The 20,513-nt window shown below is 39.7% G+C and overlaps 1 protein-coding gene across 8 annotated transcripts in view; it reads right to left on the bottom strand.

Moving 5' to 3' along the window:
• The window catches only part of LOC124184045 (IQ motif and SEC7 domain-containing protein 1), a 48,360-nt gene that overhangs the window by 14,676 nt on the left and 13,171 nt on the right, over positions 1–20,513 (bottom strand). The window contains exons 1-2 of one of the 8 annotated variants that reach the window (XM_046573383.1): positions 11,122–11,493; positions 3,444–3,879 (exon numbers count right to left, since the gene is read on the bottom strand). The exons of 3 other annotated variants lie outside the window; for them this stretch is intronic. In XM_046573383.1, the coding sequence (XP_046429339.1) occupies positions 3,444–3,646 (203 nt within the window). In that variant the 5' untranslated portion in view covers positions 3,647–3,879; positions 11,122–11,493. Of the gene's footprint in view, positions 1–3,443; positions 8,556–11,121; positions 11,494–18,051; positions 18,291–20,513 lie in introns of those variants that run through there. 4 more of the 8 variants (XM_046573385.1, XM_046573386.1, XM_046573389.1 and 1 more) reach the window with 4 other exon arrangements.

Raw genomic sequence — 20,513 nt, 5'->3', positions numbered from 1 at the left:
ATTGCGGAAAATTTTGTTTGATAATTAGAAAACAAGAGTTGAGATGATTTTGGTGATCAAAGCTCATCATCTAGCGTCAGTGAATGGTAAATTTGAAGCACAGGTGTGATAGAGGAGGATTATTTTTACATGTACCGAGAACTCTCCTTTGAAGAATTGAACTAGAGCACGCAACGTGCTGGTAATTTAATTCGTTGGTAATTTCCTAGTAACCTCAAAGTCTAGCTGTAACTACCGTTCGTTCTAGTCAGCGAACAGCGTCGGATTTCTAGCTATTGATTGGACTTGTTAGCATCTAATACAAAACACAGTGCATGTTTCAGCGGTCGCAATAAGTTCCGATGAGCCTCAAACGAAGGGATTATTTGTGCGGGAGACACCGATGGCACACGTAAAAGTCAGTAGACGACGACGATGCAGTAGCTATTGTATACTTTGAAGTGCACGTGCTTTGCGTTCGTAGCAGAGTACGAGGCGCGTCCATATTCGACCGTTCCACTTCACGATTTCCGATGACCGCAGTCCAGTTACGGCTTCGTTTCATTAATAGACTCACGATATCAGTAACTATGTAGAAACCTTGGTGAAATTGAGTTAGGTAAATAAATTACTTCCAGTATCTACTGCACAAGTTCACAGTGAACATAAAGGCAGAGCAAGAAAAGTTAAATATGCCGTGTGATTTCTTTTATTAAAATCTCAGGGCCGAACGAATTGTACCAACATGAACTAAAATTTTCACCTTGATCTCGTTAGTTGAAACCACACAATTTACGCGTACTTGTTTCAATTGTCAATTTGCAGTGAAACTGTTGATGTCGTTGTAATTGTTGAGTTGCTATTATTTCGCTTTACGTGCACGCATTTTCTTTCTCGAAAATTGTTTAAGTAGAAACCATTATCACGGCTGAGAGGCACAACCATTTAGCGCGTAATTATCATTAACCAATTAACAACCGTTGATTGCCATTAAAAGCTAGCAAGGATCCTGCTGGAAATAATTTACTTAGCCACCGTGAAGCTCAACCGTTTTATTGATGTTATAGGATTATATCGTTATACTGGTAATTTCAAAGCATAAAGAATATTTTCTGTTTCTCCTGCTGGGGATCTCGGTGAATTATCTGATAACTGAAAATTTCATATCTTATTTGAAAAATTGCTAAAAATGATAAATTTTATGGAAGTTTTTCATCGGTCTTAGAAATGCTGTAAAACATGTAAATGAAGCACTTGGCGAATTGAATAAAATCGAAAAAATATCGGAAATCCACGCCCACCGAATGTTTTTTCGTGTAAACAAGACCAGATGTTTTACGCTTTTGCGTCGGTGACTGTACAGTGCCACTCGGTGTCTTGACTCCGAAACCTTTCATCGATCTATTTCCCCACTGCCACAAGCCGACTGATATAGCCACGTGACAGTATTGATAGTGCGTCCTCTTTTGCCGCTGGACTTGTCCCACGGCAGACAAAATTGTTACTTCCGGTTTATCACTTCCGTTCCGTATCAATGATTAGCTGGCACGTTTGTGTCAACTGGCCATGCACACACCATACGGAAAAACGAGCTGTACAGTAAGGAGACTGCGCACTCACCGACACGGCGAACCATCCTTTCGAAAGATTATCACGTCAATGAATTTAGCACAGTATGGCGACTGGCCATACAAAGGCATCGATATTATGTAATCAAGAGTTGGCGGTGGCGTATAGATGTGAATAATTATGGTAAAGAGTGAACGTACGGTCTCGCCTCCGAGACGCAGCCAGTCGCAAGTTTTAATCCAAGGTTTCTTTCACCAAGTTACTCTGAATCTAAGAAACTGCGCAAATGCAATATGCATCGGTTGAAACTTTGCGTAGACATCAGAGGAACGAATGAGCGGTTCGTCTCGACTGAAATTCCGGCTTGAAAAACCATCGTTAAAGTTAGGTCAACACCTGATCGTAATTAGTACTGTTAATTACAGTGTCTTGAAGTGCGCTTAAACATCATGTATAGATTGAGCACACAGACCAACGTCCATATCTAGACAATAGACGACGGAAAAACAGACAAACGTGAGTGAGCCACTGTTTGCCGTATCATTCCGTTGGGTCAAGTCAATTATTGGCTCGGTAAAGGTGAGTCTTTCCACGGAATGGCTGCATTCAAAGGCATCATATGCAGGGATTCAGCTACTGACGAGTCTTAAGCAGATGGCCAGCTTTTCTTCGTTCATAACATCATCATAACCAATCCGGCTCGGTTGCTAACTGACCATTCATGTTAGCTTACGTCACGAAAATGCCACATGCGCAGGTATTCCACGACGTTCTAATAGGAAAAGATACCATCTAATACTGTTCTGCACAACTGTACAGTATGTATTTTTAAACACTGCAAATACATGAGCAAGCATTTCACCGCTCGAAACGTTTCGCACCACCTTGTCGATGACCTTATATTGATTAAGGTTAAGGATTGCTTGGTTTTTGCTGTACTTATAGACCAAACTTTCGAAAATGGCGCAACGTAAATAAAACTTGATCATCTTGTCGAGGGGTTTTCGTGCGTCAAGTTCTCAGTTCTGATTACCACAATTATTGTTCTCCAGTACCTTATGGCGCATGTATTAATTAAATGATAAGTAGGTTCAGAAGCATGAGTCTTGCACAGAGTGTGACGGACGTCCATGTATGGATTACGGTGGCTTGATGGTCTTAAACAGTTTGTTATTCAAGTCAATGCTTTAGTACGAACGTATGTATTTCTTAGCCGACCAATAAGACACACCTGCCCGTCGCGTGTGTGTGTGTTGTATCCGTCCGCATACATGCCGGACTGCATACGCTACAAGCGTAACTGTACATTAACCAAGCAAAAATAATCCTGTTCAATGCATATTCCGTATACATCTATAGCAAACATTTTTTACTTACTTATATTAACTTTTTACAAAACGGTCAGTTGTTAACTATTCCGGTTCGCTTAGATGAACGGAGAATATCAAATCTTAGATATCCTAAAGCAAGGTGCTCGTCGTTTACGTCTTCGAGCGTTCTCAATTTGCCCCACATCATTCTATACACATGTGTAGGTATTTATCAGCGCATGCATGGTAGGTAAGAGCTTACGTAAGAGCCGCGAGTAATTGACGTACAAGTTCCACCGTATACTGAAAAGAGCCCATTAATAGACGAGACTAGGTCTTATACAGTCTATAGAAATGGTAAATGATCCATTTTTTCTTTAATTTACGAAACAACTGTTGTCCGACTAGCTGTCAATTCGTCAGTCCTTGCTGAACAACGGTTTCTTTCAAGTGAATGATAAATATGTATAGCAGAAATCGCGCACCAAAGATAAACAGACTGCACCAGTGAAGTTTAGCACTGTACCTACAGTAACAGCAACTCAGAGTAAAGCTTTACAACAACAGAGTAAAAGGATGAAATACCGGTGCATGAAGGCTGTGGGTGTTGAATATCCGAGCTGAAGTCGTGACCTGACGACTCTCTCCTGGACGGTAACTATTCTTGTCGTTCGTGAACTATGATGAACTTTCGATGTTCGAACAGTTTGGTGGTACTGATGGTTTTGTCCACATCCCGCGGGCGGTGGTCTTCTTTCGCGCTGTTCCACTATCGTTACACCAAACATGTTTATTAAGCTATTAGGTGCGTTTCTTTATACGAACTTCACTTTATCAACACTGAACACTCGGGGTGAAATATTCTCGACGAATTATAAAGTTCTCTTAGATCGATCAGTTCAAATAACTCACAACTATACGTATATGTTCAATTTTATTTATCACAATATTTCTTTGGTTTGTTCGGATAACTTGACTCGAACTTGTTCTTAATGAGACACCATTGTGTCACACAGTATACCTGCAGCATCGGAATTTTTTTAAAAAAAGATGCAGATTTTTTGAAATTTAATTATGGTGTTTTCAAGCTGCTCTCTCAGCACGGATATTACATACTTGTTGCAGTAGGCAAGGACGTAGGTGGAATAGAAATTATTGCATTGTATTCACTTCTGTTTAGAAACGAATATCATGCAGTTGGGTATCGGGTATTTTATTCCGTATAAATACACACATGCGGTTTACGGTTTATTAAAGGTTGCAGTTGTCACACATGTGTACGTGTCGCCAGAAACTGGGTCAACTCAGACGATTTCCAGTTGTCAGTACAATTGAAGGCCAGTCGCGTTATGTTAACTGGGGTTAACCAGTGCCAAATTACTTTCCAAGTCGAAACCAAAACCACGGAACATTCAAATAACCAGTTGTGCAACTTATTAAACGTGGCATAGTAAGCCGTCTGCGCGAACGGTGAAAGAATCAAATGTTTTCACCGTTAATACTCGTTCACTAATTTCGTCGCATAGTTTTTACTCACATGTACATACTGACAGTATATAGGCACTATTTCTGGTTTTAACAAGATACAAATCTGTTATACGCTGTAAATAGCTCAGTTTTACGTAAAGCACTTTTCGAGTGTCGTAATTGCGTCTGACAAGTTTAGTTGCTGCTTTGTAAGGGATGATGTGACATGTTTCCGTCCTCGTCGATACCTTTCATTTGCGAGGTCACATCGTTATCGAGAGAATATTTGAGTGAAATATTTGTCTTCTTATACTCGGCTAGTTTTTCTAATCGCATCTATTCTGACATGCACGCACATTTCGTGGGCCAGGTAATCATTTCGGATAAACCCAAATGCGAATGTCACGCAAAACGTATCAGCGATACCGACACTCGCGCCCGCGGGATGACAATGTGACACTAACTAAGCGTCCGCACACAAGCCTTACGAACTTTTGCAAGGCTCGATCAAACGGACGGTGGAACTAAGAGAGGGGCAAATGGGCTAGTTCAGTGGGGGGCTTGCCTCCCCCCCACTATCGAGAAAAGTAGTCGAGAGGTCGATAACTATTGTAAGAAGGATTTATTTGAATTCGTCCTTCAACTTGGCATACAATTAACTGCTATGAGTATTATTACATCAATAGTTCACGTACGCATGTCACTGAAATAAACTTGTACTCCCGCCAATAATAATGGCGCTCACGCAATAAATTTGTACATCATTCATTTATTTATTTATTGTTTCCCTACGTTTGACCATAACTAAACGTCTATGTCATACAAATGATTTGTGAAAAAATTTATTTTCGAACCGCACGTCTGCCCCACTTTTAACACTTGACTGCGAATTGAATATTCGTCCTTCTGTAATAAGACTCTTGAATTAATCGACGACTCTTCTCAACTCGCGTTCAACGATATTTGGATATCGACCTGGAATTGGTTGTCGGGTAATTATTCTACCGTTTACAAAACTGTGACAAGTTCTTGCTGCCGTTGGCCACTGGCATCAGTAAAATACCGCACGACGACACTTCGACCGAGCCAACCGATGGGAAAAAGTTGTGAAGCCATAGAAAGGTTTCAGCCGATGTATTGACCTTGCGCACCTACGCTCTTACGCGCCACTACACGTCCTTACTTTTCATTTATAAAAATGATTAAATTTTTTCCCTGATTTTAAAATGAACGCTTGTAACCGGAAAGAAAGTCCATTCGTCGTACCGCTTTGTCAGCGATTGCATTCAACTCTCAACTCTCAACTTTGCGGCAAAGCGCGCTTTCGCGCTATTAGACCCGTTGGGAGCGTAACACACTCATACAAACGCGGTAACCATGGGCATGTTGAACGTGTTAAGAACCGCTTGACCCAGTAATACTTGAATAGAAACTAGTAGACTGCGACGGAGGACGTGACGGGGTTTCCCACTGGTGGAAAAGTGCCCATTACGTTGCCACCTGCAGCGAAGTAATGGACATGCGGAGGATAACGTCCGCAATCACTACTGTTGTTTACTGTCAAGCACCGGAACTGCTGAAGCAGTTGTCAACGATCGTAAAAAGCCGGGGTGGCAGGACAAACAACTAGCAGTTGCGAACACCAACTTGGTAGCGTAGAGCAAATCGCCACCGACTAGTCAACATCGAAGCTAAAATTCCTAGCCAAGATGCATAACTACAATTTTTAGGCTAATCGATCGAGATTTTAAGAATTTGGAGGACTTCTTAGTTCAGTGCCATCGGTGAAGCAGGAATTCGAGCAAGCATCAAAACTTAAAGTATCAGTGGTTTATGTTTTCTCATAGATACGATTTGTCACACAGTTTCCCTCTTCACCATTTTTATTTTACGTTCACTTATGCGATTCCTACTTTTAACGCTATACAGCAATTCCTTGTGAAAACTTTCTTGAATAGTTTCGCGACCCCTGACATACGAGGATTGCATGCGGTGCCGCATATAATTTCGATGCCTTTCCCTCGTCTGCAATTACTAATCACTAACTTGTCCCAGAGTTGCTGCTCGAATACGTTTACAAGTGGTCATGTACACTCTCTCGCGACGCGTTCAAAAACGGATACACATACATATCTTTACAATTGGGACATTCATGGCGTAACACGACGTTGCAGCGAACTTGTGTCTATTGTTTAGCTTAATTTGGAACACTCGATATTTTCTATAGTCACTTCCGCACGGATTGGATCGTCGAGCTATTTTATTATATGAAACGCGACGCGAATTGAGGCCACAGACAAAGATGATGCTCGATGACCAGTCCATGCATGCAAGGTGAACAATCTGCAGTAGTCATTAGCATGAAAATCAGAGTGGGTAATTATCATCCTCTACGCTAACTATACAGTACCCGCCATACAGCGTGAGTAAAAACAAAGAAAGTAGGAAAAATATCATTGAGGTTATACTGACAAGTGAATAATATTCCTGAACCTGTAATTGCATGTAACAATATTCGATTCACGTATTCAAACCATTCGCAAACACTTGTACATAGTCGTGTGTGCTATAGGTGTCAGCGGTCACTGCAGTTTTGGCGTGGGTCGACTTATACCCACGCGGCAAGTCATAATAACGGATTATTCAGAAATCAATATCAGGCACATCCTGCACTATGTATACATATACACAGTGTGTACGTATGGATGGTAGATGGGTACGGCCTACAACGTACACCTACGTGATCACTACCTGTACGAGATACCAATCAGAAACGTGAAAACGGTCGCGTGTAAATGTACATTATACACGAGTCTCTGAACAGCTCGAAAGCGGATGAATGCCGTATTTTTCTTCCGAATGATTCGCTCTTTAAATGGTCTAACAGTATGGTTCAATTTACATAAACGATACAGTCTCGCCATGTATTAATTACACAATATTTTGATTACTTCTGGTCTTTTCGGCCAATGGTTTTACGAACGCTGTGGTATAACGTTTTTGACAACATATGACCCTGGTCTACATGATATATCAGCTAGAGTAAAGACATTTCGAGTCAAAGTACCGCTTTGCGTGCCGCTGGATATATCACAGCTGCAGTTCCTACAGTACCAGGCATTCCATGAATTTGACTGTTCTATTCGTCGTTGAATGACGTGACAGTCCAATATTCTCATTGGTCCTAAGTCCTCTGATATTGAAAAACACTGCAGGCATACATGAATCTTGCTCTTTACTTTGACTGGCTTCACCGAATGATTCTTTTCTTTCAAGTTCGTAGTTCGCGAAACGTGCAATACCGTTTTCACTAGATCGCACAATATTTCAAAAATTCACTTACTAATACGTTTGGAATTAGGTAGAAGACTCTCTACAAAGGTGAACTAAACTGTACAGCTGCGCCCATTGGCGGCATCACATCGAAAATCCAGCTATCGCAATGAAAATAACGTCGATCGTCTTGTAGTGCTTTGACGTGAGGTCAAATGTTGTAAAATGATTGCTATAAAGCGCGCGCAGCATTGCACTTGTTTAGACGTCGAACAAGTTGAAGGGTCGTTTGACTGGCGATACGTCTTAGTTACTGTAAAGCACGTGTGATTTTACGTCCCGGGCTGTCGACGTCTCAGGATTGCTATCGGCGATTACTTATCTCTATCGTTGGAATAACCAGCCAACAGGACTTTGAACGTCATCTATAGTGAAACATTATACTCGCCTGTCGTGGTTGCACAGGTATATCTATGTCTGAAAAGTAAAAGTTCACAATCGAGTGAAAGTTGAGAACTAGTTAGGCAGAGGCGTAGACCGATATTTAGTGTTGTCAGCAATTTTTCTCAAAATATTCTTGCTGAATGTTCCGTCAAAGGATGAGTTTGAAAAAAATATTGCATTTTACTTGAAAAAACGTGATGATTTTACTCTACAATGATAAAATAAAGCACAACTATTTATCCACTAAGCTTTCGTTCTGAATGGTTTTATTTTTGTAACGAATAGATTAATTTTAACCTACAGAGCATCCGGCTGTTGCAGGTGGGCCGAATTTCTTTCAAGATATTGATTACGTCACTGGGGCTGGGTGGGTGGAGCTAATACGGCATTTTTTAAGGATATCAATGTGGCAAAAATCACGTACATAAATCGAGGTTTCATTATTATTTAAACCAGGAGAAGCCATTCATCGGGTACAAAGTACATCCTGGAAGTATAATCTCATCGACGACGATTACGTCACTTGTATGTGTGTTACGCGTGGGTAAGAAAAAAAAATAAAAAATTATGATAACTATCATTTTCTAATTTTTACTTAGTAAAGACAATCGTGATGTAATTTAACCTAAATAAACTGAGCACTTGCTGTTGCCCTGATGCATGCTCGGCATTTTTTCCTGCACTCCTTTACCTTCCCTTTTTATCACTTTTAACCAGAGTTTGATTCGGCACCGTTTTTCAATCCGTCGGCTAGATTTATGTTCATCAATTTCTCGCAATTGTCATTTCCTTCTATAACGTGACTGTGCTGCTATAGATTCGTGATTTTTTTTCGGATTCGATACGCGTAAGGATATTAGATAACACTTGGGTATTACGCCTGAGTGCGCACTTACGTCAACAAATTATCTATACTCGTATATACAATATATCGAGCGAACGATAACGGCATCCAAAGCAAAAGCACTTTTCACGCCTATATTTGGACAATACATGAGTTTAATTTACGAAAATAAACAGTCCATCGTCGCCCCATATTCACCAACTACTCTGATACAGGTATATACATAACTATAGTCAGAAACTGTTTGTCATTAACCTCCAAGAACGCACGAGATCATAGGATATGTTGTATTTATATTTTCACTTAATTGAAGCTGAGAAATTGATCGCCTGGAACGTTCGGAGAAGGGAATACTTAAATGTAGGTATAGGTAATGTTGAACCCGAACCAACTGATTAGTGAAGTTATCCGGTAATTTTTCATGGAGAAAGTCAGCAGACGGCCTTATCTACCGTTGAACTTGCTCCGAGAGAGTGGCCCAACGGCAGTACGTATCAACACGTTGAACTTGTCAGGCAACTATATATACATACGCATGCAGTCGGATATTGGCACAGCAAAGTGATGCCGATGATGATAATAATGTAAAGGAATATAAAGTAACAAACAAAACGAGCCTGTAAAAATAAGCAAATGGAAATCCAACAATTCTCCGGCTATAATTTAATTGTAAAATTCAATAACGGTGAGTCACTACACGTGCAAAATAAAGCGTAACGTCGAATCGGATGTAGACAATAAGGTTTACCCGTGGTACATACTGTACGACGATTGACGACCGATAACAATAAGTCGCAAATTAGATAAACGCCTCTGCAGGAACCTTAAAGGGTAAACGGCGGTGACGCTCCACGTGCCTCAGAGACGCGTCCAAGTAGCGTCAGTTGCTAATTTTGTTTAAGTACTACGCCTACTGCGTCTGATGTCGCCGATTGATGTAGACATCGGCAACGCTGTAGTTGACATTGCACGAGTCGAGGTTATCCTTTGTTTCATTTATGCACGGATATCAGCCGAAAATGATTTGACGTAAGTCAAAAGGCGGAGCAGCGCGACTTCCAACACAAATTATACGCTGGAAGATCTGTTATGGTCAGTCCGGCGCGTTAAATTGACAATACAGTTCTCGGAATTTTCCATCAACACCTGAATTATAATGCGAATGTCCCGCTTAGAAAAATATTTCCTGTATGGTAGGTATTATATATTTTTTCTCCTCGTATACATTATATGTACACATATGTAAATACATATATGTATGTTGAATATATATATATACCTTTGCACGGGTGACGCGTGCAGTAATTCATCGTAACACGCTTTGCATAACTATGAGAAAGTTTCAGCTCGTTTTTTGTTCGACTTTCCACAATGGCACCGGGGACTCTATATAACTTTCCGACAATTCTACCTTCACTTGCTCTAGCTCTTTGTTACGGGTGGCTAATGACTTTCAAAAATTAAAGTATCTCAGTGTCGTATCGAATAATGGTATTCGTATTTCTATGAACTTATTGTAAATTGGCACCGTTCTATGAGCAGCAGATTCTTCTCAGAAGAAGGAATCGCTGCGGGAATTTCGGATTAATGAACAGATACCTATAATCCGCATTTTGTATATTCAGGCGAGAGTAAAACAAAGGGGTACGCCATTCGTTTAAAATTTTTATCCCACTGATATACCGAGAGAGGCTTGTTGACGTACTGTTTATAAGTATGAAACTTATGCTTCATTTCAGCAAAAAAGACTAAGAGCTTTCAACCTCGAAATTGTCGCTAATTGCAACAGTGACAAAAATGACCTTTATAAGTATGTAACAGTAAATTCAATTGGCTTTGATACCATCGCAACGATCACCACTGGTCAAGCTTCCACGAAATGGGTGTCCAACGAACTGACCATTTGGATTTGTAACACTCAGTCGGTTACGCTCGGTGTAAAAACGAAACGTTGTTTCAAAAATCCGTGACACAGAAGCTCAGCCGACACGGTAACGGCTGTGCAAATATCGACCGATTGAATTGACTGTTACGAAGAAGTCGTTATGCTGCCGTAATGAAACTTAGTTACTGAAAATCCCCATTTCAAGACTAAATTAACTATACGCAGTTTGGACTTCAAATTAGATTTCCCATCTTGTGTAAATGAAGCGTGAGCTTAAACTTCTGTATCAGACATCGTCAACGCTTTCCGAGTACATACTACGCGCGAAGTAACTAGTAAAACCACAGTACTATGCATGTAATGTTTCCATTAGTGTTCCGAGGTCGGATACCTCATTAACCTTTGCCGTCTCTAAGTGTAAAGCTTGACGCTCTATCTCCACGGTCACATGAAACGAACAATAAACGGATGATTAAGTCTCTGATCTGGCAAAGGCGCATCATTGGAACCCATTCACGGAACACTGTTTCGATTTGATCACAACACTGCAGAACCCACACGTCGATTTATTTATATCCATCACCACTGTATCCACGAAACGTCCGTACTGTAAGCGACAGCACGCTTGGTATCGGTTGACGGTTTCAGCATGACTGGATTCCTGGTGTTGGTTCACCACCGTCTCGCGAGTTCAGCTCAGCTGTAAGACTATGGGACGTCCCCTACTCTTCCAGCGAGCAGACAGTGGCCCTGTCCACTACTCGGCAGCGACTGGTGCCGCGCAATAACACTAGACACCTCGTAGTTTCACGTCTGTTTCGATGTCTAGAGTGCATATTTTCCACGCTAGAACTACTTCGAGTAATTGACACTATTGGGAGGGTCCCTTGTTCGCGTGTTTTCACTAAAGAACCCTGCACGAGACAGCGAACCGCTGAACCTGCTTTACCTGATTCAACGGACAGATCGCAACCGTATGAGGAATGGAAGTGGAGTAGATGGGACGTCATTGAAAGGCTTAGTTTTTCGATGCTGCGACAATGTTTCTCGTCTGTTCCTTGGCAGGGGATGTCGGGCAGTCTGAGTTAATGTCCTAAAACTGTTACGGTATAAGCCAGATTGTGATGGTTTTATTGCAGTCTGGTTTTTAAAATAGACAAGATGGATGCGTATCTAAGAAGACTAGAAAAATAGGTGTCACACGTGTGCGCGTGCATGTGTTCATATGTATGTGGTTGCATCTTCTTTTATATTTACCGAATAATTTCTCAGAACTACGAAGAACTGGCGAGTTTCCAAAAAATATCTACACTCCGTAACAAGATTGGCAGTTCACTGCTACCACAAGAAGAGCTGGTATTTATAAATGTTTCAGAATTTTACTTCCTTTATCGGCTCTGTTGGCGATACAACATCACTGGAAGAGATTTCTTTCAGTTTTGAGGACCGAGGGATACGTCACAGTGCTCGACCTTATTACTCAGGGAAAAAGAAAACCTTGGAGACGGTGAATAGATACCACTCGTATCCTCAATGTCAGTAACACCACCCAGCCATGTCATTGTATTTCCTGCTGATCAATATCCGTTGTTAATTCAACGTCAGGGTTACGAGAAAATAGCAAATTCGATTATCGGATACAAGTACGTATTTCAGGGTTTTGTATAGAAAGATTAAAAATGAAGAACATAAGGAATGGCTTTCTTATGGACCAGTGTGCAGACTGATTTGGCGGTTGATTTGCGAAAAATTATATTTTATCAAATTGTTTAATGATGCGTAGATTTGTGCATCAGAATTAACACATTTACGTGGTATTAGTTTAATCATCGTCAGTAGCTTATTTGGGCCAATTAGTGATTATTTTGTGGAGCAGTTTGACCAAGCCCAACCTATTTCATAGAGAGAGAACGCAAGATGTTAAACCTGATCCGATTTCTCAAATTTTGTTGGGGTTCTTGAATACTAAATGAAACGCAATCTAGATGATCTCGTAAGGCTGGGAAATCTCCGACGAAACAAATGTAAAAAGTTTCGAATAGACGAGGTTACTACAATTTTACTCAGAACCGTATACACTCAGCTTTCTATATGTATAGTTACGCGAACAAAAGAATGCCTCAGGTTCTTGGCTATCCGGCCTGGTAGTACAAGCCAGACATGTGAGTTAAGTACAACTTTACACCAGTGTGTAAGTGTACTATTTTAACAACTAATTTTAAATTCTGAATTCGGCATGCAACGAAATTACGTATACAGTTTTACTGCGTCCATGAGTAGGCTATACACGACTGCACGCGAAAAGTGCGGTTCAGTTTACTCCACGGATTACTGCAATGATTGAATTGTACGTAAATTTGATCATTTCAATATTCCAAGAAATATAATGTTTATATTTATCACAGCTTCAACCTCGACGTGCAGATAATGACCAAACAGAGAAAAATATTTTGTAAATTACTTCGCTTCATTAGAAATATGTAATACCTTGCAGGTAGTATCCATAAGTTAACGACATTCAATGACCTTCTTACGTACCGACTTTATTACTGATGTGGCAGAGTTCTGCTAGGTTATACTAACAAGCAGACACGTGATTGGAAGTAAGCATAATAATATCACATCTCGGAGAACTGCACGACTGATTGTGAGTTGCAGCGTTCCGAAAATGATTGATGATTGAACACGAAGAAGGCCGTTCCCACAGATGAATCGATATTTTATTATTGTTATTATTTCTTGTTAAATTTACACGAAAAAATAAACGGCAAATACAGATTTGACAACAGCTCTCCCGCGTGGAATTGCAAATAAACGATTCAACGACCGTTATGCATGCAGCACCGCAGCTGCAGGGCATTGCAGAAAAATGTTATTTACAGCTAAAACGACGCGAAGGTCTAGATTCACTGCATCCTTGCGGGGATGAAATCGTCGAGCGATAAGAAGTAGGTGGGCGGCGCGAAAAAAATAATAATTCTTCGATAACTCGGGAAACGTATAAACGTGTACAGATAGCAGAATTTGTATACAACGGTAAACAACATACCATGTATGCGATTCCATGCGAAGCTCGATTGTTATAGTCTACAAATTCTATGGTAAGAAATATTGAGTACTCAAAAGTATAATGGAAATAGTTTTGTAAGAATGCACACGGCTATAAACAGAGTTGTTTATGCCGCCTTTTCACATGACCGCATGCAATGAAGTAGCTCAAAACCTTGACAAGATTGCATGCCAATTACTAATATATGTACCTGCAGTAACATTCGCGTTTAAATCATAGAGAATGTATCGCTGAAAGTAACGCAGCTGGCAGCCAGTAAAAGATTCAGAACGATTTAGGAGACGAACGGAAGAATCAGCTTTCTGATTGGCTACTGGAGACGCGTCGCGTTGTTCTCATGTCGCGGCCGCTACTCACACACATACGCGTTTGGCTGTACACGACCAAATTGGTGTGAGTGAGCGGACGGACTGTAAGTATTGACGTCCGCTGCAGCATGAGTCGGTTGCGTGACCTGGGCATAAGAAGGACATTCCCGTTTTCGACAACAAGAATACAAGCCATGTAGTCTAATCATTATATCCGAAAAAAGGCAAATAAATGCAAATGAACCGAGAAGGCTGATTTTTATATATTGTATACGGAGGGCTTAGAAAAGCTTAACTTGATATTGTCGAGCAAGATTTTCTATTAGCTTTCTGCACCATTTGGTTTTTTTTTTTTCCGATAACTCGGGATAAAACCATCACAATCAACAACGGATGATCGTTGTTGAGATATCGAACAACTGTAGGTGAAAAATTCATTTCACTTGAATTGTAGATCGTAAAAAAAGGAACGAAAACGTATATAATCGCAATTTTCGTATGATAACGGAAGGCCGAGTTATCGCAATAAAACAATATGGCGGATAAAGCTCATAGGAATTGTCTTGGTCGACAATTTCAAGTTAAGCTTTTCTAAGTCCCCCCTGCACCATATATAGAAATCAGCCTTCTCGGTTCGTTTGCATTTTAAAATGTATATAATGACTGTACTGATGTTCACACCTACGATCGTATTCGTGCATACTTTTTGATTGTAGTATTCGAATGTTGAGGAAACGTGAAGGTAAACGTCCCGTGTAAATCGTCCTTTATAGCCGCCTACAAGATACACGGCTGTCGCTGCTGATGAGTAAACTTTTTGTACATACACAGCGTGGCACAGCTTGACGTAACGTGTAGCAGCGTCATCGTGGCTTCCTTCTTGATCGTAACCTAACCTAACACAACCAGCATTGCCAATCTATCAGAAGCACATTTCTTTAAATGGCGCCAAAAGTTCTTTATATTTCTTATTTAGATGGCACGAAAATAATTCTTCAGATGTCTTAATGGCGCACCAGTAATCCTTTATATTTCTCATTTTCAAGAGCGATGTTTCACTATATTGAAACTCAATAAATACAGAAATACATAACACATTTCATTTTTCGCTTTATAACATGGACAATATTCCTAGAAATATATAATGATCCTCACCGTACAAGGTAATACAGACAGATTTATATCCGACAATCTGAATTGTATATATTAGGAACTTTTACTTATATAATATGCTTTTATGTTCAATATTCAGGACCACCAACTTGTCAAATAAGTGCGTTTGAAAATTGCAGACGCTATCTAATTAGTGCATATTTTCTCAGGAACCTCACAATTGATTGATTTTTAATTTGTTGTTTCGATTTCACAGACCATATTTAGAGATCTCGCACTATTAGTCTTGATATTTCGTCAGAGATCTTGAGATATTTTTTTCAGTCTCCGGCTTAAACGACAATATTTCTTAATAAGAAGCCAACTTTTCTTTTTTCTTGGAACGGTCTCTATTTTCTTTAGATTTAACGAAATTTCTTTAGGGTTGGCAACCCTGAACGGAACTCGAGCGTACGCTGATTCCGTAATGTTTTCACTAGTAAAATGTCAAAAATTTTCCAAGTTCCGATAGTAGATAAATATTCCAATGTTCGCCGTGACGTTTCCTCGCTTCGTGGAAAGTGCACCGATCGGTGAATTCTGCACCTACGCAAGGCAGAAACTTTCCTTATACCTATGTGTGGGTTTATGCTGGGACATCTTGTCTCCGACGCGACGCCAAGTTCACGCATATACCCGCAGTTAGACTCGATAATGCACTTAAAACGCGCATGTAGAGCTGCGCCGGCTTCACCCGAGTTATGCAGATTGTGACACGTAGTTCGATTCGACAGTTGCACATGTGGGACACGGACGACGCTTGTCACGTGCGGGTCTTGCGAAAGTAACATGCAGATTTTCAATGAAAATCCTTTAAACATCACCATTGCATATTGATAACGGCGACGGTTCGTTACTGATTCTTTAAGGTTAATGCTTCGTATAACTAATTTGCGGTCACGGATATAGCACCTCTCACAACATCGACGAGTCGTATTGTTGGACGACTCTTCTGCTTATTTATAGTATCTATAATTTTCATTGGTACAGAAACCGGACGTGGGCTTCAATTTCGCGTTAGAGAACTTTCAGCTAATTAATACTTCTGCGAATGCTGATCGGAACATTAATATGCACTGCTTGCGCGTATTGTATATACAACGTTTTTCACAATGGTAACAATGAAGTTACAGACCTTAAAAAGATCACATTCGAAAGTGACAGTTCGTTGTTAATATATCTATATCGCTGTTAATATTACTTTACTTTATAAACGATTGCCTGCTGAAGCAAGAAATAGACGGCCTTGGATAATCGTGTAACGGTGCAGAATTTATTTGTACCAGGTAGCTTGTTCGCGGATTCTGACATTCACCGATTGGAAGATATTAATATAATTATACATACCTAAACGACTTGTACTCCATATGTTAATTCGTTCATTTTTCCTAATTGAACTGTAATTAACAACAACACCTATGGTTTGACTTGTTGTTAAACTTTTTAAAGTAACTTTTTTTTTTCAACTCGACTTTTTTTCAATGTAAGCACAAGCTTTCCGATATTAATTTACATCTGAGGAAAATATACTATATCCAGCGTGGAATTGAATTTGATTAAAACTATCTGGAGCAGTGTAGGAATTAATAAGAGGCCGAAATATGTAAGGAGAAAGTGTAAAGGTAACAGATGCAAATAAGAAAAGACAATAAAACACGGAAATGACGAAATTCCACTGGTAATTACTCCTGCAGGCCAAATTGACCTACATCAATTAAATAAAAACACGGCTCCGATCTTACTGGGTGCAGATAAAGGTTGAAATATGAACGGGAGGGAGCTCTAATTATGTATACCAAATTCGCCTAATAACGACTTTACCCATGACTAAGTACTGTTACATATATATATATATATAATATATAATAATATATATATATAATATATATATATATATATATATATATACATAACTGAAGGATAACATCTGCTATTAAAATTGAAGTAAGTAGGGAAAGAGAAAATGATATCAGCAATTAGAAAGTGAATTAATAAATAGTACGTCTATAAATATGCAAAATTCTTGACCAGCATAAGATCGAATCCGCCATCTATCTCCTGATGCAAGGCAACACGACATGCATTGCGGTAACGCGGGCTTACATAATTGAAGGAGGCAAAAACTACTGTGCTGTTTGAGATTCAAAAGATGTGGATTACCTGTACTGGTACAATTATTTTAAGATGTTGTGGTCAAATAATAAAATAATTCGCAGGTAAGAAATCAGAATGATATATGTGTTATTGTTATTATTATTACTATTATTATCTTGATGCGTGTAAAAGTGTGATTAGTGTATGTATGGCTGTTACCACCCGTTGCAAATAAAACTGTATACCTGTAAAATAAAAGAACAAAAGAATCGAGAGAATTCCATACTGCAAACCAGTCAAACCAGTTTCCAGTCTTATTCTGCATTGCATTATAGGCTAAAAATACCTGAGCGAGAGCGCACGAAGTAGTCTGTTAATAACAATTGATTTGTTGAAAGGCCCGGGGCAACTCACCTGAAACAGATAAAATGGTACAACGTAACTCATTGTAATGACAATTGCCTTTTACTGAAGCGAAACATTAAAAGAATTTATTGTATGAAAAAATGAACGGAGAAACGTGTGCGAGAAATAAGGTTGGATAAGGTAGAAAAAAGTTCTCAAGTGTACAAAATTTTATGTTCGAAGGTTGAACAGACGCACGAACTATCATTCCACATTTGACTTGTAATATTTGTATGTCCTTTATTTAGTACCTATAACCAAGTCGACGACAGCAAACAGCGGCGAAGCACATTTTGACGGTACTGTACATCCAAAAAAGGCACTGCTCCTCGCACATCGCACCGTCACAAAGAATCCAATCTATCTCTGTTTTTGTCTTTGTCTTTGTCTTCTTTATTTCGAAAATCATACGCCGTTTCGTCGATACTTTACGTATAAGAATATCGATCATGGTTGATCGCGAGATCGAATAAGGGAATACTAAATTATTCGAGTTTATCTTATCGCTGATGTTACATTGCGAGATAAAGTATTCGTGCACGACAAGAATACGCCGCTGCGATAGTCAAACAACAATCGCTTGATTTGCTGAAACCCGAGTTGAAATAGCCGCACTCGCAAGCTTTCCACACCTTACACTCACCGCTATTGGTGACGAACTGGCACTTATCGTGAATACATGCAGCTATAGAAGCGACGTTAATGCCTTGTTTGAATACACCTATCCACAGTCAACGTTGATCTTGACAACCAGGCAGTAAATTTATCTCCAAGAATGAACACGTGACTACGCGAACTTAAACTTACGCTTAGAAATAGGATTTATATCACGTGAACCGTAAAAGTTTGCAGTGATTTGCTATGGATCAGTTTCTTGGCATTCGACTATCTCACGATCCAAGCCCGAAATAATGAATCTCTAGCAATTTTCGGGGCGTTATCAACGACTGAGATAAGTTCGTTCACTTTTTTCACAAATTGGTTCGCGCCATTTAATTGGATGCTGTGGCTGGCGTGAAAATGATCGGGAAAATTGTCAGGCTGGTTTATAACGTGGAGTGGCTACGTCGTTACGAGGCTTAATTACAATTTGGTGAAAATTGAATTTTCGTTGATGAGCGCGAATTATGACGAGCTTCAACTACAAGGAGAAGCCTCACCTCAACTTACGAATTGTGAATTAATATACTGAACTGTTTTCCTACGACTAATCATCTTCTGTGTGTTTGCTGAACTTACTTTATTTATTAGAGGACCCATTATTTTAAAGCGATACATAAGTTATAATACGTAGAATAATTATAACGCAAGAATCCAGTCCAGCACAGGAATTTTATTCAAACTGAATAATTATCATATTTTTATTCGTCAACAGTGAAATAGAAAAAACGTGCATCTGTCACGATGGTACATAACTCTGAACAGTAATTGTTGATTAATCGTTATTCAATGTATCGTATAATTTTAGCCAGATGTTAAATGACTAAACAGTGACTGAAATTGCCAGTCGAATTTATACGCCCCCAATCTGACTAATCAGGAAAGACAAACAATGTATATCTCGTTATTCTATACAAGCAGATGCCTTTATTTTTTAATAATAAATATCTTTTGGCATGTTTGCTGTCGTCGCGTTGTAAGCTCCAAATCGATCACGAAGGAAACGTTCTTGTTTTCCTTCTTACAGTATATTATTAACAGTCACATGTTCCTCCTGGAATATTCAACGGTTTCAAGGTCCGACTGCTATGGAAACATCTATCACTTGCGCAATTATACTACATTAATTTTGTGATTTTGTGCCAAACTTGAAATCACTGACTCAAGTCGTTATCAGCGATATGAAAATTTCCTCTAATTTCGCCGCGTATACTGTTATTTGTATGGATCATTCGATAAATCCAACCATGCATCACGCCAACTTGCAATGACAACTTTTGCGCCTGCGAGTTTATATACCGCAGCCCGCATGACTCCAAAGAATAGAAATTTGCATACAGCAGGCGTTTAACGATACGCGCTATGCATGCAGGTTTTGACTAACAACTACCGTATATTCGACGATCCTCATTACTCAATCATTGATACAAGGTCCAACTGTGTTTGATTAAATGAAGATAAAAATTTCAATCTCATCTTGGGAATTGCTAGACCGTATGAAATTCGTACGGACAAGAACTTGGAATTCAAATGTGGATTATACTATCAGCATGTTCCCCCAGGGCGGAATTTTATTTTTCTTTATCCATCTCCGAGTGCAGCTGGCATTTTACCCGAGAGAAATTGCCTACTCCACTTGCTCACCCTTGGCTATACGTTGCTGCCAAGCGTACGGGGTGTAGTACGGTGCTGGGACTTATGGCGAATTTAGTCCGCACCACGTAGCTTTGGCGTTTCCTTTCCCTTTCCATTTCCCTGTCTCTTTCCCTCTACCGTCATATTCCTCTTTCTCTTTCGTTTCCCTTCCTCTCTCGGCGACAGTGGAGCTCCATGTAAGCCGCGAACTACAATCCCTCGGGAGAATTTCTACCCTTATCCCAACTGCAACGATCAATATAACACTATGGGTCATAGAACATGTTGTGTTTGCGTACACAGACTGGAAATTTATGTTGTGGAATTGTTGTTTCACAAAAGTAACGATTTCAAGTTAATCTCTGATTTTCAGCGGTACAGCGCTTATTAGTTTTTCAACAATTGGATTTCAGTAAAT

Source organism: Neodiprion fabricii, chromosome 5 (assembly GCF_021155785.1).
Source record: "Neodiprion fabricii isolate iyNeoFabr1 chromosome 5, iyNeoFabr1.1, whole genome shotgun sequence".
Taxonomy (NCBI): domain Eukaryota; kingdom Metazoa; phylum Arthropoda; class Insecta; order Hymenoptera; family Diprionidae; genus Neodiprion; species Neodiprion fabricii.
This window is presented reverse-complemented; position numbering and strand designations above follow the sequence as displayed.